The sequence below is a fragment of the Chiloscyllium punctatum genome, chromosome 16, assembly GCF_047496795.1.
Source record: "Chiloscyllium punctatum isolate Juve2018m chromosome 16, sChiPun1.3, whole genome shotgun sequence".
In the NCBI taxonomy this organism is placed as follows: domain Eukaryota; kingdom Metazoa; phylum Chordata; class Chondrichthyes; order Orectolobiformes; family Hemiscylliidae; genus Chiloscyllium; species Chiloscyllium punctatum.
In genome coordinates, this window is record NC_092754.1 from 27,775,640 (window position 1) to 27,794,741 (window position 19,102).

The following is a 19,102-nucleotide window of genomic DNA, read 5'->3' on the forward strand; positions in this document are numbered from 1 at the left end:
GGAGACCTCCTGCTGATCACCATGTACCCCTGTCCCTCAGCTGATGAATCAATACTTTTGTTGAAGACCATGTGGAGAAAGCACTGAGGGTAGCAAGGCTGCAGAATGTACTCTGGATCTAGAACTTCAGTGATCATCAAGAGTGGCATGGCAGCATCACGACTAATCAAGATGGTTGAATCCTGAAGGACATAACTGCATGCTTTGGTCTTCAGCAGATGATGAGGGAACCAACAAGAGGGGAATCCTTACTTGACCTCATTCCTGCCAGTGTGCCTGCTGCAGATGCATCTGCCCATGACTATATCTGTAGGAGTGATCACTGCGTGGAGATAAAGTTGTTATATCTTCACATAGAGGGATACCTCTATTGTGTTTTGTGGCATTATCACAGTGCTAAATGGAATAGACTTTGAACAGATCTAACTGCTCAGGACTGGACATCCATGAGACTTAGGCAATTAGCAACAAAACTGTACTCTGATATTGTGCAACTTCATGGCCCAGCATATCCCCATTCTACCATTACCATCAAGCTAGGGATTCAACCCTTATTTCAACAATATGGAAAATTGGCCAGGTATGACTTGTATTAACAGTGCAGAACAAATGCAACTTGGCTAATTATCAGTAAAATGATGGAAGGGGTGATCAACAGTGCTATCAAGCACCATCTGCTTAGCAATAATCTGCATACTAATGCTCAAATTATTAGGATATATGATGTTTGTAATTCTTTCTGATTGGATGGATTTGATCTCTCATAATATATATCTAAATTTCAAAGCCACTTTACTATGGTATTCACTAAATTAGACTGTACGAGGCTGCTATTCAATAGATTTCATTACTAAAAATAACACCCTTATCCTGATAATTGAACTGACAGTTTTTGTTTTTATGAACGATGTACCAAATTTGGATAGGTTAAAGTTATGGATATTGTGCATAAGTGCTATTCTTCCAGACTGTTTCAATATAAAAATTTTTTTTTAAAATAATGATTTAGGGCCAAAGCATGTTTGGTTGTGATGCCATTTCCTGTCAAATAGCCTTCCAGCACTAACTAGGTTAACCCATATAAGATGTCCATTTGACAAAATAGAGAGATGTATTTGGGGAATTGGACCCTAACATAACTTGATGCCGTTGGGAGGGGAGAGGCATGTCGAAGAAGCTGGACACCACTGTACCATTCTATTCTTACTCAAGAGATTGGAGCATTTGGTTTGAGAGATGGTTTTATATGATCACGCATAATTCAAGACTAACAGTTGTGGGTTTTTTTCTAGCTCTGATTGGGGACATATACAGCATTGTGATTTTAGAGAGGCAGAAGGTGAGTGTTCTGAGTTCTTCATTATTACTACCAGTTATGTTTGCAGGCCTTGAGTTTGTACATTTGTTTATAAGCCAATGACACTTCCTCAAACTCATAATTGGCATGGTGCACATTGCAATTCTTCAAGTATCAATTCTTCAAATCTTCAAGATTATGGTGTACAATTAGCCACAAAATTCCATGGTGTGGAATGGGAGCTTCATACCCATGATACCCCATGTATAGAACTGTCTTGGCTGTCCTGTGTTGGATCTCATTACATGGAGATCAGGCTCTCCTCAATAAATAAAGAGCTATAGTACTTAAGTATTTTCAGGACATAGAAGCGGGGAGCAGATTGCAAATTGTTATGGAATTTCCAAATGAGTTTGTTTGATCCTCCAACCTTAGTTTCTTTTCAGCAAAATTCTAAAGTGAAGAGGTGCAATCTAGAGCAATAGTTACTGAGTATGGCAGCCTGCCTTCATTATTCAGATTGTCTTGAGAAACTCAGTTTCCACCTGCTGCCTCCCACTGTTAATTTGCTGTGGCACTGGGAGAACCTTTATATATAAAGGAAAACAAGGCTCTAGAATATCATCTCAATTATTCTTAAACAGTAACTCAAATGATGGATCTTAATTTCCATGGTGGGCTGTGTCAGTAATCTACATGTGAAAATTTTCAAAATGATGATTGCTATGACAGATGCTTAGGGAAAGCTTCAGGGATGGATTTCCACTGGTGTGGATGACATCTAAAGCAGAGTAGATAGATTTTTTTTGCAGATGTGGTAATTACTTCTAAGGGTATCGCCATGGTGACTTGCAGCACTTTAATAATAACTACTGACTGTCATTAGTTGAACAAGTATGCTTTAAGAGTAGTTTAAAAATTGAACTTCAGTGGTCATTTCCAAGTGAATTTTTGCAGTGAATGGTTCAGGTTGTGATTTCATTGAGAAAATCAGTTGTCTTTTATTGTCAAAGTTCGGTTGATGCCAACAGGAAAGATTCACTATTTATATTTTTAGGGGACTGGTTGTTGCATTGGAAACTGGCATGGTCAGTTCTTTTTCAATGCTTATTGCCAGCTTGGATCTTCCCTTCACGGAATGTATAATGAGGAATTCTAGTGATTATGTAGTGCCTTCCAATTTGTATTGCAAGTGGTGCGCTTTCATATGGTGTCATATTGTATGGAACATAGAACATAGAACAATACAGCACAGAACAGGCCCTGTGGCCCACGATGTTGTGCCGAACTTCTAACCTAGAACAAGCACCCATCCATGTACCTATCCAAATGCCGCTTAAAGGTCGCCAATGATTCTGACTCTACCACTCCCACGGGCAGCGCATTCCATGCCCCCACCACTCTCTGGGTAAAGAACCCACCCCTGACATCTCCCCTATACCTTCCACCCTTCACCTTAAATTTATGTCCCCTTGTAACACTCTGTTGTACCCGGGGAAAAAGTTTCTGACTGTCTACTCTATCTATTCCTCTGATCATCTTATAAACCTCTATCAAGTCACCCCTCATCCTTCGCCGTTCCAACGAGAAAAGGCCGAGAACTCTCAACCTATCCTCGTACGACCTACTCTCCATTCCAGGCAACATCCTGGTAAATCTTCTCTGCACCCTCTCCAAAGCTTCCACATCTTTCCTAAAGTGAGGCGACCAGAACTGCACACAGTACTCCAACTGTGGCCTAACCAAAGTCCTGTACAGCTGCAACATCACTTCACGACTCTTGAATTCAATCCCTCTGCTAATGAACGATAATACTCCATAGGCCTTCTTACAAACTCTATCCACCTGAGTGGCAACCTTCAAAGATCTACGTACATAGACCCCAAGATCCCTCTGTTCCTCCACCTGACTAAGAACCCTACCATTAACCCTGTATTCCGCATTCTTAATTGTTCTTCCAAAATGGACAACCTCACACTTGCCAGGCTTGAACTCCATCTGCCACTCCTCAGCCCAGCTCTGCATCATATCTAAGTCCCTCTGCAGCCGACAACAGCCCTCCTCACTGTCCACAACTCCACCTATCTTCGTATCATCTGCAAATTTACTGACCCACCCTTCGACTCCCTCATTTAAGTCATTAATAAAAATTACAAATGGAATTAGACCATTTGGTCCAATGCGTCCATGCTGACCAATTATCCCAAACTAAACTATTTCCGCTTGCTTGCATTTCGTTTATTTCCCTTTAAACCTTTCCTGTTCATGTACCTGTCCAAATGGCTTTTAATTGTTGTAACTGTTCTGCATCCAACACTTTTTTTCTCTGGAAGCTCTTCCACATACGAACCACTCTGAGAAAACGTTGCCCCTTTTTAGTCTCTTTTAAATCTTTCTCCTCTCTCACCTTAAAAATATGCCCTCCAGTTTTGAATTCCCCTACCCCAGGGAAAATGGGGTATTCGCTTTATCTGTGCCCTTCATGATTTTGTAAACCTCCATAAGGCCACCCTCCGCCTTCTGTGTCCAGTGGAAAAAGTCCTAACCTGTCCAGCTTCTCCTTTTATAACTCTCACTACTCTTTAAAAGTGACCTCAGCATGACATCCCAACTCCAGTATTCAATAGTCTGAGCACAGGAATGCATTTGAGAAACTAGCTGTTAAATACTTTTCTTTAATCATTCTTTTGGTTTTCATTAAAGTGTTTTCTGCTTCATCTGCTTACTGCAGGTATCAGTAGGGCGATTGGTGAAACGTGTCCTAGATCTGATCACTATTATTGTTCCACCTGCCCTGCCTGCTGCAATGACTGTTGGGACAATCTATGCTCAGAACAGATTGAAAAAATATGGGATATTCTGCATTAGTCCACCACGCATCAACATCTGTGGCAAACTAAAGGTCATCTGCTTTGATAAGGTAACATAGATAATTTATGCCAATGTTAATTGGAATTCAGAAAGTACTGATGCATCGTCATTTAAAACGTTATAGCAGTTCATTCTTAAAATTAACTTTTCCCTCCCTCAGACCGGAACACTTACAGAAGGCGGCCTGGATGTTTGGGGAGTTGTACCTGTGGTGGACAAGACTTTTGAGCCAATTATTCATAACATTCAGCATTTTAGCGGTCCAATGCTCCATGCTCTAGCCACCTGTCATAGTGTCACCCTTTTGAACAATCAGCCAATTGGTGACCCACTTGACCTCAAGATGATTGAATCAACTGGTTGGGTACGTTGATTGGGAGACCAGATTTTCAAATGTGCTATGTTTTAATGGGAGGAGAAGTTTTCAATTAGTTGGTACACCCTTTTTTTTATTTAATAAAATACAACTTCCCTTACAAGAACCACAATAACCTAAAGTTAAAATTTAGTTTCCCAAATGTTTGAGCTAATTATGTTTGGAATTGCACAACATTTTCTCAAATGGAAATCTTTACACAGCAAACTATGCATTGTGGTATAGTTAATGTTATGTGGAATATAGCTGCTACTTTTTTGTACCAGTGATATCTCAGAAATGGCAGCAGAAAGATGAATGAGCAAGCGATCAGTTTTTTAAAAATTGGTAATTGAAGGGTAATATTGGGTAGCACCACCGAGTGAGTTGCCTTTTGTTTTATTTGAATAACATCATGAAATTTTTTACATTAATTAAAACGAAGTCAGGCAGTTATAACAGTGGCTTAAAGAAAAATTTGAAGCAGGATGGCATTTTTTATTTCTGACTCTTAGTCTAATCTGAACTAACAGAACAAAAGAGCAGACTGCAAAATAAAGTTAATCATTTCAAACTTTATTTTGTCCTTTCATCTTTCCCCACTCCTTCTTTGCCAAGGTCACTTTGTGCTGTGCAGTCACTCGAGGATGGCAAAGTTGAAGTCACCTGGTAAAAGGTATTCAGTTACACTCTGATAGTTACACTGCATCCAAACAGTCGATCACCAGCTTTCCACAAACCACAATATTGATAAACCCTGATGCTACTTAATGGATATCGACATGTGATAAAGCCCATGTCCTGTTCCACTATGGCATGATTCCTGGAGTACTAGCACAAGAATATAACAAGGAAAACTGTCATAGCTTTGAGTTGGACCCAGAGTTGTTCATGTCTTCTGTTCATTTTGGTGCAGTTTTTCTCGCTGTTGTTTGGCTGACAGTATACCTAAGCTGTGTTCTCTATATTGAGTTATTCTCTAAATGACTCCCCTTTACATTGAAAGTCTATTCTTTCAGATTCTGTCAGATGAAATTACAAAGTCAGATATTGTTTCAAAATTTGGAATGAAAGTTGTTGCCATTGTAAAGCCTCCAGTGTTGGAAGAACAGTCTAATGGCAGTGTAAGTATTGCTTAATAACTTAAGAGCTGCTATGACAGCAATGTTCCAATCTCAAGTCACAACCCCCCTACATTTAAATTCCATCTACACAAACTTGACACTATTGTTTTAGCTTTGTTTCATATGTAAGTTAGCTGCTTCAAAGTGACAGCGTGCTGTGGGGTAGTCAACCAACAGGTTTTCCTGAATATAGTGAGACAGAATGAAGGCAAAACTCCTGAAAAGTAAGAAGATCCAATCTACAAACTTGCTGCATATTTGTGTTTTCTCCATTCCAGCAGAAACAAGAGATGAGTTTGGGGATTCTTCGTCGTTTTCCCTTTGCTTCATCGCTTCAAAGAATGAGTGTGATCGTAAAGAAACCAGGAAATTTGCCTATAGAAGCATATTTGAAGGGAGCACCTGAGATGATTGCGAGTCTTTGTATAAAGGAAACCGGTAAGTGACTAAAACTCTCAACTTGGGATCAATATTGTATATCCCAAGAGTATGAAGTAATTTAATAATGTTTGGAATCTATTATGTTTAGCATTTTAAGCTTTGATTTACTATTCAACAACGTAGGCTGTAGTCAAAGTTTAGATGTTCAAGTGATTTTTCCAGAATTGTTAGATACTTTGGTTTTCATGATCTTCCATGCTTTAGGGATGGAGGCACAATATGATCAATACAGCCGAAAGTGGCAGAAGGGACACACTAATTTGGTAGTGAAGAAACCTACTTCATTGTGGTCTGTATATGTAAAGACCCTCACAAGATGAATAGGGAAAATATGCTATTTGGTTGGCTGGATAAATTGTACAAGTACCTCAAATGGGTGAGTGTAAAGAACAAAATGGTGGAAGTCATCCCATTGAACTGAATGAGGAAGCCCTAATCTTTCAGACAGCGAAGAACTCTTCCAGTCTTAAACGTGGTACAGGCTATGAATTTATTATTCCTAATTAGCCAGATTATTAAAATAAATACACCACAATTTTTTCAAATAATTAATATGATCTGACATTTAAAATCAGGACCCATTCAAACTTCTAAGAGTGTATTTTGGCAAGAATTCTTCCACTTCTGAACAAGTGCTAAGGTTTCCAGGTTAGTGCTAAGGTAAGACATTCTGGTGTTACAAAATTAACTGATTTTTCGCTGAGTTCTCTGCCTGAAGACAGGTCTGACTCTCACCCCACAACCTGCACCACTAGCAGGGCTGGGGATCAGGTTCTGAATAAGCTCTCGCTCAAATGGTAGTCATACCCTTGCTGTTTGCACTAACCTAATCCACTCTAGCTGTCCATCCAACTGATCCTCTGAGATGAGTGCTGTGACTGGATGCATGTTGTAGTCCAGAGTGATAGTAATTACTAATGGTAAGGGATCCAATTTTCTCCCCATTACATGGCTGACCATGAACCACTTGTCATTGAAGGACATTCAGGTTGATACTCAAACAAAATCAAAGTGCTAGAGTAGTCTGGGTGACTGCTTCACAGAACATCTACATCCTGCCTGCAAAAAAAGTTCCTGAGCTTTCAGTTGCCTGCCACTTTAACACACCTGTTCCCTGACCAACATCTGTCTCAGGCTTGCTGCAGTGTTTCAGCAAAGCTCAGTGCAAACTGGAAGAACAACACCTCAGTTTCCACTTGGGGTCCTTGCAGCCCTCTGGATTCAATATTGCATTCAATAACTTTAGAGCTTCTCCCACGTCCTAGCTGCCTACCCTACAAACCAGGCCTTGTTATCACATTACACACTACCTATTGTTAGTCACGAACAGTCCTCATTAACAGCTATTCACCCTCTGAGCCAGATCGTTATCAACTCATTTGTCTATCCAACTATTCTGTCCCTCTTTGGGCTCTATCCCCATTTATTGTTTATTCCATACTTCCTCCACACACTCTATCTTCAGCATATAAATTAACGTTTATCTAGCTACCATCAATTTTGGGAAGGGTCAACGGACCCAAGATGTTAACTCTGATTTTCTTTACAGATGCTGCCAGACCTGCTGAGCTTTTCGGGTAACTTCTGTTTTTGTTGCTCGAGAAAGTCAGCTGGCTTGGCAGCACTTTGGAGCAAAGAAAATGAATGTTTCAAGTTTAGTGCCCCTCTGACTGAATTGAAAAGGTGGTATTTATGCTGATGAAGGGTGGGGGAGGGGACGGTCTGGAGGAATGAGATGGATAGACGGAAATGGTGTCCAGAGAGAGGGGAACAAAGGGAAATAAAGGGATTGCTAATGGGATTAGTAAATGCTAAATAGGTGATAATGGGAACTGTGAATTGTTGAAAATGCGTTGGAAGCCACCCAAACTGTTTGGCAGGGTTGTGAAAGCGTTTTCATTGGCCATCTCATCCTGAACTTCTGGATCAGAGACAGAAATGCTACCCAAGGTATTTGTGTCAATCCTTTGTTAGATCTGGGACTGGAATAGTATTAAATAAAGCTTGAACCTACACACAGACATCAGTGAAGAAGCAGAATGTAAAGTGCTTAAGGCAAAACCTGGCTGATGGCTGTGCAATGAGAGATATTGGAGACTCTTACAAGACAGTTTATGTGAGTAGCTGAGGTGTTAAGAATGAGTTTGTGGAACGCAGGTAGAAAGGGAAGCTGAAACCAGCTTAAGTGTCTCAATAGCTTAATTGTTTAAAAGAGTTAACCCCAAGAATGCATACCAACTCTACACTGTCAGCTTGGTGAGCCAATGAGAAGACTCTACAAGCAACAACCTGTTCCTAGAAAGCTGTGATTAACATTACGTGCACTCCCTGTTAACACAAAACACAGTTGTCACTGAGGTTGGAATTCTTGAATGCAGAGAGACCATAAATTGCCCAGTGGAAAGGTATTTCTTACTCCATTCAAATAATGTTGACAGCCAACGTTGGATAGGCCACAGCATAAGTGGGATTGAGAATTGAAGTGTGGTTTGGCAAAATGACACATTTGGTGTCTCAAATGTGTAAGAAATAGCAGAAAAAATAATATTAGATTTTAGAAAATGCAAGTAAATTAGTTTTCTCATTCAAAGGGAATGTTTGGTAGCCCTGGGCAATGATGGGGCAGAATGCATGTTGTATCTTCTGCATTTGCTGGAGAAGCAGCCGGCAAGAGTGGCAGAAGAGGGAACCTGCATGTACGAGGGGAAATGGTCACATCAAAAAGTGAAGAGGAAGAGAACATATTTGAGATAAGATGTGGCAGGTGATCAGTTCAGGCTGATTAGGGTTTACGCTGAAGCCAAAGGAGACCTTATCACACTAGTTGTAAGCGAAATGAAAGCAGAAGTAAGGAAAATATATAGACAGGACAGAAGGTCCTGTCTATATATTGTAGGGAGGTACAGAGCTGAGGACCAAGAAGAACATGGTATGTAGCTCTGGTATGTAACGTGATGGAGAAACTTTAAGAAACAATGGAGCATCGTAATAGTATGTTTGGTAGTTAATAGTGCAAACATAGGTGTATTATGATAAAGTACACCAGGCCTGTTGTTTCTGTGCCAGCTAAAAAGAACTATCCAATATTATCCCATCTTCCAGCTCTTGATCTGTAGCTTTGTAGGTTAAAGCACTTCAAGTTCATATCCAAGTGTATTAAATGTGATGAGAGCTTCTGGCCCTATCACCCTTCAGGCAGTAAGTTCCAGCTGCCCAACATCAACTGGGTGGAAAAACAAATTAACAAAATGGGTTTGTGATAAATGTCAGTGGAATGAGCAGGGGTTTGGTCCATGGGATTCTATGCTTTATTTGAAATGAGAAGCAGACTTCTGTGGAGATGCTGATATTTGCAACCTGTAATTCCATATGACGTAGGTGCAAACATAGGCCATCCATTTCTAATTATATACTTGTTTGTTTTTACTTACAGTTCCTGCTGACTTCTCAGAAATGTTAAGGTACTACGCCAGAGATGGGTACAGAGTTTTGGCGCTTGCGTACAAAATACTAAGTCAAGACATTACTTTTGAGGCAGTACATAAGCTAGAAAGGTGCGTAACTACTGTTAGAGTCATCACTGTTCTGAGCTTTCCTGTCTTAGAGTCATAGAGGTGTACAGCAACTTGTCCATGCCGACCAAATATCTTAAATTAATCTAGTCCCATTTGCCAGCATTTGGTCCATGTCCCTCTGAACCCTTCCCTATTCAGATGTCTTTTTAAATGTTGTCACAGTACTAGGTATCACCACTTCCTCTGGCAGCTCATTTCATACACTCATCACACTCTGCATGAAAAAGTTATCTCTTAGGTCCCTTTTAAATATTTGCCTTCTCACCTTAAACCTATGCCCTCTGGTCTTGAACTCCCCAACCCCAGGGAAAAGGCGTTTTCTATTTACCCTATCCATGCCCCTCATTATTTTATAAGCCTCTATAAGGACACCCCCCTCAGCCTCCAGCATTCCAAGAAAAACAGCCCCAGCCTATTCAGCCTCTCCCCATAGCTCAAACCTCCAGCCCTGGCAACATCCATCTTTTCTGAACCTTTTCAAGTTTCACTACATCCTTTCAATAGCAGGGAGACCAGAATTGCACACAGTATACCAAATGTGCCTAATGAATGTCCTGTACAGCCATAACATGACCTCCCAACTTCTAGATTCAGTAGATAAAAGCAAATTACTGCAAATGCTGGAATCTGAAACCAAAAGAGAAAATGCTGCAAAATCTCAGCATGTCTGGCAGCATCTGTAAGGAGAGAAAAGAGCTGACGTTTAGAGTCTAACTGACCCTCTGTAATTTTATTTTATTTACTCCTCTTAAATTTTTTTTCACTGTTTTATACCTCTTATTTCTTGATTGTCTCTCTTTCTCTTGCTTCCCCAGTCTCTCATCACCTTTTTCCTCTCCTCTTTCCCCCCTTGCTACCCTTCTCCCCTGTTTTCCATTTTGCCTCTGCTTCACCCATTCTTCCCCCCCCCCCCACCCCTTCCCCATATTTTGTCACATAGCACTGGCTTCAGCCTTGGTCATTCACAGCTCCTAATCTCCCTATAATCTCTCTATGCACTGTCATTATCACCTCTTTATTGCTACCTTTGCTTCTGGAACCATGACTCACCTTTTCTCAGCCTAGCATAAATACCTCCCTATTTCACCCTTTTTTTAGCTTTGACAAAGGGTCAGTTAGACTCGAAACGTCAGCTCTTTTCTCTCCTTACAGATGCTGCCAGACCTGCTGAGATTTTCAAGCATTTTCTCTTTTGGTCCTAGATTCAGTGCGCTGACCAATAAAGGCAAGCACACTAAACGACCTCTTCCCACCCTACCTCTCGATAAAATGCCATCCCGTATTCCCAATTCCTCCGCCTCTGCCGTATCTGCTCCCAGGAGGACCAGTTCCACCATAGAACACACACCCACCAGATGGCCTCCTTCTTTAGAGACCACAATTTCACTTCCCACGTGGTTAAAGATGCCCTCCAACGCATCTCGTCCACATCCCGCACCTCTGCCCTCAGACCCCACCTCTCCAACCGTAACAAGGACAGAACGCCCCTGGTGCTCACCTTCCACCCTACCAATCTTCGCATAAACCAAATCATCCACCGACATTTCCGCCACCTCCAAAAAGACCCCACCACCAGGGATATATTTCCCTCCCCACCCCTTTCCGCCTTCCGCAAAGACCATTCCCTCCGTGACTATTTGGTCAGGTCCACGCCCCCCTACCACCCACCCTCCCATCCTGGCACCTTCACCTGCCACCGCAGGAACTGTAAAACCTGTGCCCACACCTCCCACACCTCTACCCAAAGCCCCAAAGGAGCCTTGCACATCCATCAAAGTTTTACCTGCACATTCACTAATATAATTTATTGTATTCGTTGCTCCCGATGCGGTCTGCTCTACATTGGGGAGACTGGGCGCCTCCTGGCAGAGCGCTTTCGGGAACATCTCTGGGACACCAGCACCAATCAACCACACCGCCCCGTGGCCCAACATTTCAACTCCCCCTCCCACTCTGCCGAAGATATGGAGGTCCTGGGCCTCCTTCACCGCCGCTCCCTCACCACCAGACGCCTGGATGAAGAACGCCTCATCTTCCACCTCGGAATACTTCAACCCCAGGGCATCAATGTGGACTTCAACAGTTTCCTCATTTCCCCTTTCCCCCACCTCCTCCTAGTTCCAAACTTCCAGCTCAGCACTGTCCCCATGACTTGTCCAGACCTGTCCTACCTGCCTATCTCCTTTTCCACCTATCCACTCCACCCTCTCCTCCCTGACCTATCACCTTCGTCTCCTCCCCCACTCACCCATTGTACTCTATGCTACTTTCTCCCCACCCTCACCCTCCTCTAGCTTATCTCCTCACGCTTCAGGCTCTCTGCCTTTATTCCTGATGAAGGGCTTTTGTGTGAAACGTCGATTTTGCTGCTCCTTGGAAGCTGCCTGAACTGCTGTGCTCTTCCAGCATCATTAATCCAGAGTCGTCTTCACTATCCTGTCTACCGGAGACTCCACTTTCAAGGAACTATGAATCTGCACTCCAAGTTCTTTTTGTTCAGCAATATTCCCCAGGACCTTACCATTAAGTGTACAAGTCATGCCCTGATTTGCCTTTCCAAAATGTAGCACCTCACATTTAAATTAAACTCCTGTCTGCCACTCCTCAGCCCTTGTCGCTCCTTAAAATTAAAGACTCAGTTTAACAAACTCTTAATTCTCTCATTCCACCTGTATTAAAACTAAGAAAACTAAGGACACTGTCTCCTACTCTTTCTTTCGTAGGACCTCAGAGCTCTCATTTTAAATTTGTTTTTCCCTCCCATGTCACACATGTGGCCTCAACTAATCATTACTCTCTTGCTGTCCTGTAACATGAGTCTTGGCAATTCTTACTTTCTAACAATACAACATTTATGCAAAACCTTTACTGCTCTGCCCTCTCCAGTTTCAGCATTTCAATAAGTTGAAACTGGGTGTAACCTCTAAAACGATAGATTCCACACTATTGCACAGCAAGCTGCGGTGTCTGGCTGAATTGCAGTTTTCAATAATTATTGTGTTTTCTTTACCAGGAATTTTGTGGACAGTGAAATGACATTCCTAGGATTCCTCATAATGCGAAATATCTTGAAGCCAGAAACAAAACCTATCATTGAATGCTTGAATCGAGCTAATTTTCGTACTGTAATGGTGACAGGTAGGGGACTTGGGGTCATGTGGGATGATATTGCTATAAAGAAGTTGCACAAACATTTCAGGCCACAGGGAAGGAAACCTTTTGCTGATATTTATAATGATTGATCATAGACTGCCCTCTATTGGTTCCTGTTGTTAATACTTCCCTGTGCAGTCATCAGGATCTGCATTTTGTTTCTATTTTACCTCTATGATTTTCAGTCTTTTGCTGCACATCCTCTTGATTTTCTACCATATCCAGAGATGTTGATTTCTTATTGGATTACTGTTCCACAAGTGGCAACAGCTCTTTGGTATCTCACCCGGGTAGCAGTTGTGTGTCTAACGGTCTGAATGGTGTAATTCAGGTATTTCATCGTAGAGACCATCACTTGTACTCAGTTGACATCACCATCTCTGCAAAAGCCCTTGGAAAATGATCAGAATGATAGAGTTTTTGTTAATGCATCCCTCCTGCCCTGATAAACGCCCCAGAAAAGCCGTTAACTCTGATTTTTTTTAAACTATTGCTACTGGAAGAGAGCATCCAAATGAATCCAGACTAAATCATGAACTTGGAAACCTCCTGTCTTGTAAGAGTAAACTTCAAATCCTAGCTTTGAATCAACTTCCAGGTTACAGTTATCAAGTACTGTTTTATGCAAGGGAATCCTCAACTCTGCAACTTACTTTTTAATCTCACGGAGCGTGGGAGTCTCTGGCAAATGCCGACATTGGTTATCTATTTCTAATCGCCCTAATGTGTTTAAAAGTCCAATACTTAGCTGGAGTCACATATAGGCTAAACCAAGTAAGGCTGTAAGATTACCTTCTCTAAAGGACATGAGTGATTGAGATGAGTTTTTACAATAATTGATGGTAGTTTCATGGTCACTATTATTGGGACTGGCTTTGAATTTCCGATTTTTTAAAAATGAAACCTTAAATTACGTCATGACTCAGTGATATTACCAGCCCCTGCTGGAGTCAGTACATAGAAGCAAGAGTCTTCTGTTACACATTTTTTTTTTCAACACTGCAACCAACTGGCCTTTTCCTCAACTGGTCCCAGTTTCACAAACTCTGGTGTGATTGGCTCTTGCTGCTCACCTTTTCAGGTTTGGTTTGAGGATGTGAGTTGTTTCATTGAAAAGCTCAGTTATGCACGTTTGAGTTCCTGGTGGCGCCTCCATCAATAAGCCGTCTCATGGTTGCTGCAGCAGAAGTGAGTTTGGGTTTGCAATGACATCTGTGTCCAGCACGGCTTCATGGAGGCGGAGGCAGGTTTGGGCCCAGTATGAAACCTGACCGCATAAGCAGCAGCTGCATCGATGAGATGGGCCTGAAGAGACTCATTGTGGTAGAGTTGAGTTTAGGCTGGTGCAGTACCTGGCAGTGGCGATGATGTCTGCATTGGCGACATCCAGCAAGGGCTCGTAGTGGTGAGGGTGTTGATGGAAGCAAGATGGTGTTGAAAAGTGACAACTTCAATCCAGTGGCAACAGCAAGGACTCATGCCTGGTCACCAGGCCCATGGCTGAGCACTTAACAGAAAGACTGTAAAGTTGAACACTTTTTCTTATTTTTCTGCCACTATATTCTATGTTTTGGTTTATTTTTCTATGCTTTAAGATGGCTAGTGGTGATACTATACAGCACTACTTTGCTGTATTTTGTAAAAAAAAATACACATGACAGTAAATAAATTTGCTTCGGTGACAGTCTCGTGGTTGGAGCTATGTTGTTTATAATGTAGGTAGTCCCAGTTATTAAATACCCTTCCAAAGTCACTGAAATTGATTGGCTGGACATTTATCTTGCCTCTAATGGTAATGTTGATGTTATAGAATGATTTAATGCCACATTTACCTACATAACAGACACAACACTGCTGTTGGATGAGGTGGGAGCTATTTCAATATGGGCAGTATTATTTTGGTTTGTGAAACCTATAGGTTCATGGAAGTGTTAGTTCACCATTTCCTCTGTGGCACAGAGGGACTCTCCACATAGAACAAAGAACTATACAACATAGGAATGGGCCATTTGGCCTAACATGATGCCAAATTAAACAAATCTCTTCTGGCTGTTCTTGGTCCATATCCCTCCAATCGTTGCATATTCATATGCTTGTCTAGAAATCCTAAATGCTCCAACTGTATGCCTCCACCACCACCCCTGGCAGCATATTCCACACTCCTACCACACTGAAAAACAATTGTCCCTCACATCTCCTTTTGAACTTTCTCACTCACACTCTCAGCCACCCACCTTAAATGCATGCTGCCTAGTTTTAGACATTTCAACTCAGTGGGGGAGGGGTAAGGGGTTCTGACCATCAACTCTCACCCACCCTTCAATTCCAACATGGGCAAAAATAGCACAGATTGTGACAAAGCAAAATAGCTTTAAAAATAACCACAGAATCTTTCAGAATCACGTTGTGCAATTTTTGCCTTTGCATAACTGACATTAGACTTGGCAGTTTTTCCTTCCAAAATCCCAGTTTTATTTCTGCCAAGTTAAAACTCAAATTTACAACAAAAAGTATATTCTTTACACATCCCTAAGCTCAATTTGTTGAAGAAAAACATCATCCAACTTCTTCACCCTATTATGCATCATTTCAGATCTGGGTATTCATCGGCTTTGGCTAACTAGGAAGGATCAACATCTTGCCTTTATAGGACCAATATTTTAACCGTTTGAGTGCTCTGGATCTAATTGTTTACCCTGGGGTCCTTGCTATCAGTAATTTTGTTGAATCTTTTTTTTCTTCCAGGAGACAACATGTTAACAGCTCTCAATGTTGCCAGGAATTGTGGGATGGTGGGTTTGAACGATAGAGTCATTTTTGCCAATGCCTCCCCGCCCATTCGTGATAAACCTGCTTGTGTGAAATTCCTGCTGTCAGAACCAGCACCAGGCCAGCAGAATGGAGGGGATGTAGGTATTCAGGTAGAACTTCAGGAAACACTCCTCTGGGTTATAAAATTGTGCAAATTATTAACAGTGTTATAGATCGATAATGGCAGTGCTATTGAGAGGTCACTGTGAACGTTGTCTAAAGGATTACTTGTTGAAATGAGTCAGTCCTTTCATATGTATTTAAGAACAAACAAGCTGAAAAACTTGAGAGGAGACCCGTTAGATTGATAAAATGGCATTAGCTTTAAGAGTGTTATGTGGATAAAAATGATAGTCAACTATGAATCATAAGAAATTAAAGCAGGAATAGGTCATTTGGCCATTTTGAGCCTGCTCCACCATTCAGCAAGATACTGGTTGATCTGATTATGGCATTAAATTCCACTGTCTTAGCTGTTCACTCCCTAGCAATTCAAAAATCATGCGAAACATAGGCCTGAAAATATTTAAAAACTCACTTACCAATGCTTTCACAGAGAAGAATTCCAAAGACCAATGAACTTCTGAGAAGAAAATATACCTTCCTCACCTCTGTCATATGGAACATCACTCACTTGAAACTTGCCCCTGGATCTAGATTTCCCCACAAAAGGAAACATGTACCCAGCACCTTTCTGCTGAGCTCTCTGAAATCTTTTATGTTTTAATAAGATCATTTGTCATACTTTTAAACTTCAAAAGGTAAAGCCTAACATGCTCAACTATGTCATAAGACAGTGCCTTCAGCCTGGAGAATCTTCTCTGAATGACTTCGTATGGAAAATGAGGTTTACCACATTTTTTTGAGGTCCTGATTAAAAAAGTAGAAATCCCAGTGTTGACTCTTGGTGCAGGAAGAACATTCAGTACAGTATATTGACAACTTAAAGGCAGTATTATGGTGAGAGCAGAGATATTAGAAGTGGTGCCGCTGGTCTGCCTACAGGTCACCAATTTGAAATGTTGAAATCTGTTTCTCTCCACACATTCTACCAGACCGGTTGAATATTTTCAGCATTTTCATGTTACACTTCAGATTTTCAGCATTTGCTGTCTTTTGGCCTTATTGTTGCTAATGCCTTCATATATTTAAGAACATACTGAAATTTGACTGGGCACGTGGAGGTTGGCTTTCCATTTGTACATGGCCTCTGTTCTGGTCTGACTTTCCCTATACTGGTGGGTTTTTTCAGTAATCTTTGTTTTGTTCTAACAGGAACAGCCTGGGAACCACTCTTTGGAGCAGTATTGCTATCATTTTGCACTAAATGGAAAGTCTTTTGCAGTAGTTTATGACTATTTTCCAAATCTGCTACAAAAGGTTAGAATTTGAGCCTGATTTTCACTATCTATTTACTGCAAATCAGGAGGAGAATTGCATGTTATTTATTATTCTGGCTCTAAGGTTAAGTTGTAATAATGGTAACGGGAAATGCTCTGAGTCTTGTAATACTGAGGAGAACACTATTATTGGGAAGGGTTGGCACAGATCTTGGTGGTAATGAGTTTAAATTAAATTCTGACTCCAGGATTTCAGTTTCTGAATCTTAGTGTTAACTTTAGAAAACCAGGCTGCCTCAGTATTGAATCTGTGGCCTCTCTCTAGCCTGCTTGCTCTTTTCCGTGCATGTGTGCATACATTGTGTTTTTGTAAATGTTCTTAACAAATAAAATTGATCAAGGCGCAGTCATGTTATTTAAAATAAAATACTACTGGTTTAAATGGGGGACAATGCTGTTTAAATGGGAACGTGCAATATTTCTGACACTTGTCAGTTTAGGCAAAGTACCTTCCATTATTATAGTCTGTGCAAAGCTGAGGAATATACATCTAATGGGAACTAGTAACAGTTCTGTGTTGAATCCAATGCAATATATTTAATAATAAGGCTCAGTCTGTTTAAAACCAGTATTTAGAGCACAAGCTGGAATATAAGCCAAACGTCTATTTAATAATGGATTAATGTTGGAACTTTGTCTGTTTTGTTTCGTAATGCTTGTCTCAGATCCTCATTCGAGGGACTGTTTATGCTCGAATGGCCCCTAATCAGAAGACACAGCTAGTGGAGAGTTTACAGAAGTTGGAGTAAGTTAACAATTGAATGGTTATAATAAATGTAGAAGAGATGTGTTGGTTACTGCAGTGCTTGCGGTGAGTGCGTACTGTAATGTGTATATTCTGTACTTAATATTCTGAACTGCTGTGGTTTGAGATGTTTTAAAGTTGAGGGTCATGCCAAGTGCACTGTCTTCCTACCTATTAGTAGCTGATTAAAGGATTAATGGTAAATTCCAAGAACCAGGACACCTACCTGATCTTTTTACTAAAGATAATGCAGGGACCTGGAAAAATACCTTTGTAGCACATTTTATCCCTCCTTTCTAAATGTTATGATGTCCTGGGGTGCAGTTCCACAGGCATCCTACTAAATATCTCCTGTGTTTGTGTGCCAGCTATTTTTAACAGTTATTATGCAAACAATGTCATCTTCATACAAATTCACTTTCTAGTAAGGAAAAGAGCCAGGGGCTGTAGCTAATTTTGCCTCTTCTTACCTGAGATTGACTCCAGTTGTGTACATACTTGCCACAGCGCAAATCAGGGATGGAGCCATGAGTGTTGCTATTCTGTGAGCTCAGTTATTGATGAGTCATTCAAAGTCACCAAAAAGTAATGGCTAGTTATTGATGTAAATTAAGTCACTCCCAATTTTCAAATGCTGTGATTTGAATCTAAATTAAGCAGAAGAGGTTTTTAAACAAAAAAGTACTGTAAATTATGAACCACAGCAACCACAACTGCACCTGAGGCTAGTGATGATGATCCTCTGTCCTTGTATTAACAATATTTTTTTAAATGTAATGTGTTAAATTTACTTTTGTTTCCTTAATAAATATGATTTAAACCTTCTTTCAAGCCGTGCTATACTTTGTGTTCGGCTTTTGGGTGATTTTTGAACAATCGTGAATGATTTTGTTTGCTGGTCTTCCCCTAACCCCACTTTTCCCATAGACCCCATGAATTCTATTAAGAGATTTTCTATTGAGCAAAGTTTCACTGGAAAGCACCTAAGGTGTTATAGAAGAACTACCTGTACTCCTGGATAGGGATAACAGCAATCCTCTGGTGAAGGTGTTAAATTGGAGGAAGGCGACAGCAATATTCGGCAGGAGCTGGAGAATTTTGATTGGAGGTGGCTGTTTGAGGGTAAATCCACATCAGACATGTGGGAGTATTTCAACCAGTAGTTAAGAGTTCAGAAGCAGCACACTCTTGTGAGAATGAAGGATAGGTATGGCAAGTCACATGAATCTTGGATGACCAGGGATGCTATAATCTTGGTCATCTTAAAAAGTGTTGAGTTGGATAAGTCCCTGCTCCTGATGGAATCTATCCCAGAATACTGAGGGAGGCA

General features: G+C 41.0%; 1 protein-coding gene across 8 annotated transcripts in view; it reads left to right on the forward strand.

The window, feature by feature from the left end:
* atp13a2 (ATPase cation transporting 13A2) overlaps positions 1-19,102 on the forward strand; it is a 131,346-nt gene that overhangs the window by 96,323 nt on the left and 15,921 nt on the right. For 6 of the 8 annotated variants that reach the window (XM_072586592.1, XM_072586598.1, XM_072586599.1 and 3 more), the window contains exons 14-23: positions 1,293-1,339; positions 4,029-4,217; positions 4,329-4,532; positions 5,543-5,647; positions 5,926-6,085; positions 9,522-9,642; positions 12,677-12,801; positions 15,562-15,737; positions 16,903-17,007; positions 17,693-17,772. In XM_072586592.1, coding sequence (XP_072442693.1) covers positions 1,293-1,339; positions 4,029-4,217; positions 4,329-4,532; positions 5,543-5,647; positions 5,926-6,085; positions 9,522-9,642; positions 12,677-12,801; positions 15,562-15,737; positions 16,903-17,007; positions 17,693-17,772 — 1,312 coding nt within the window. The remainder of the gene's footprint in view (positions 1-1,292; positions 1,340-4,028; positions 4,218-4,328; positions 4,533-5,542; positions 5,648-5,925; positions 6,086-9,521; positions 9,643-12,676; positions 12,802-15,561; positions 15,738-16,902; positions 17,008-17,692; positions 17,773-19,102) is intronic. The other 2 variants (XM_072586594.1, XM_072586593.1) reach the window with 2 other exon arrangements.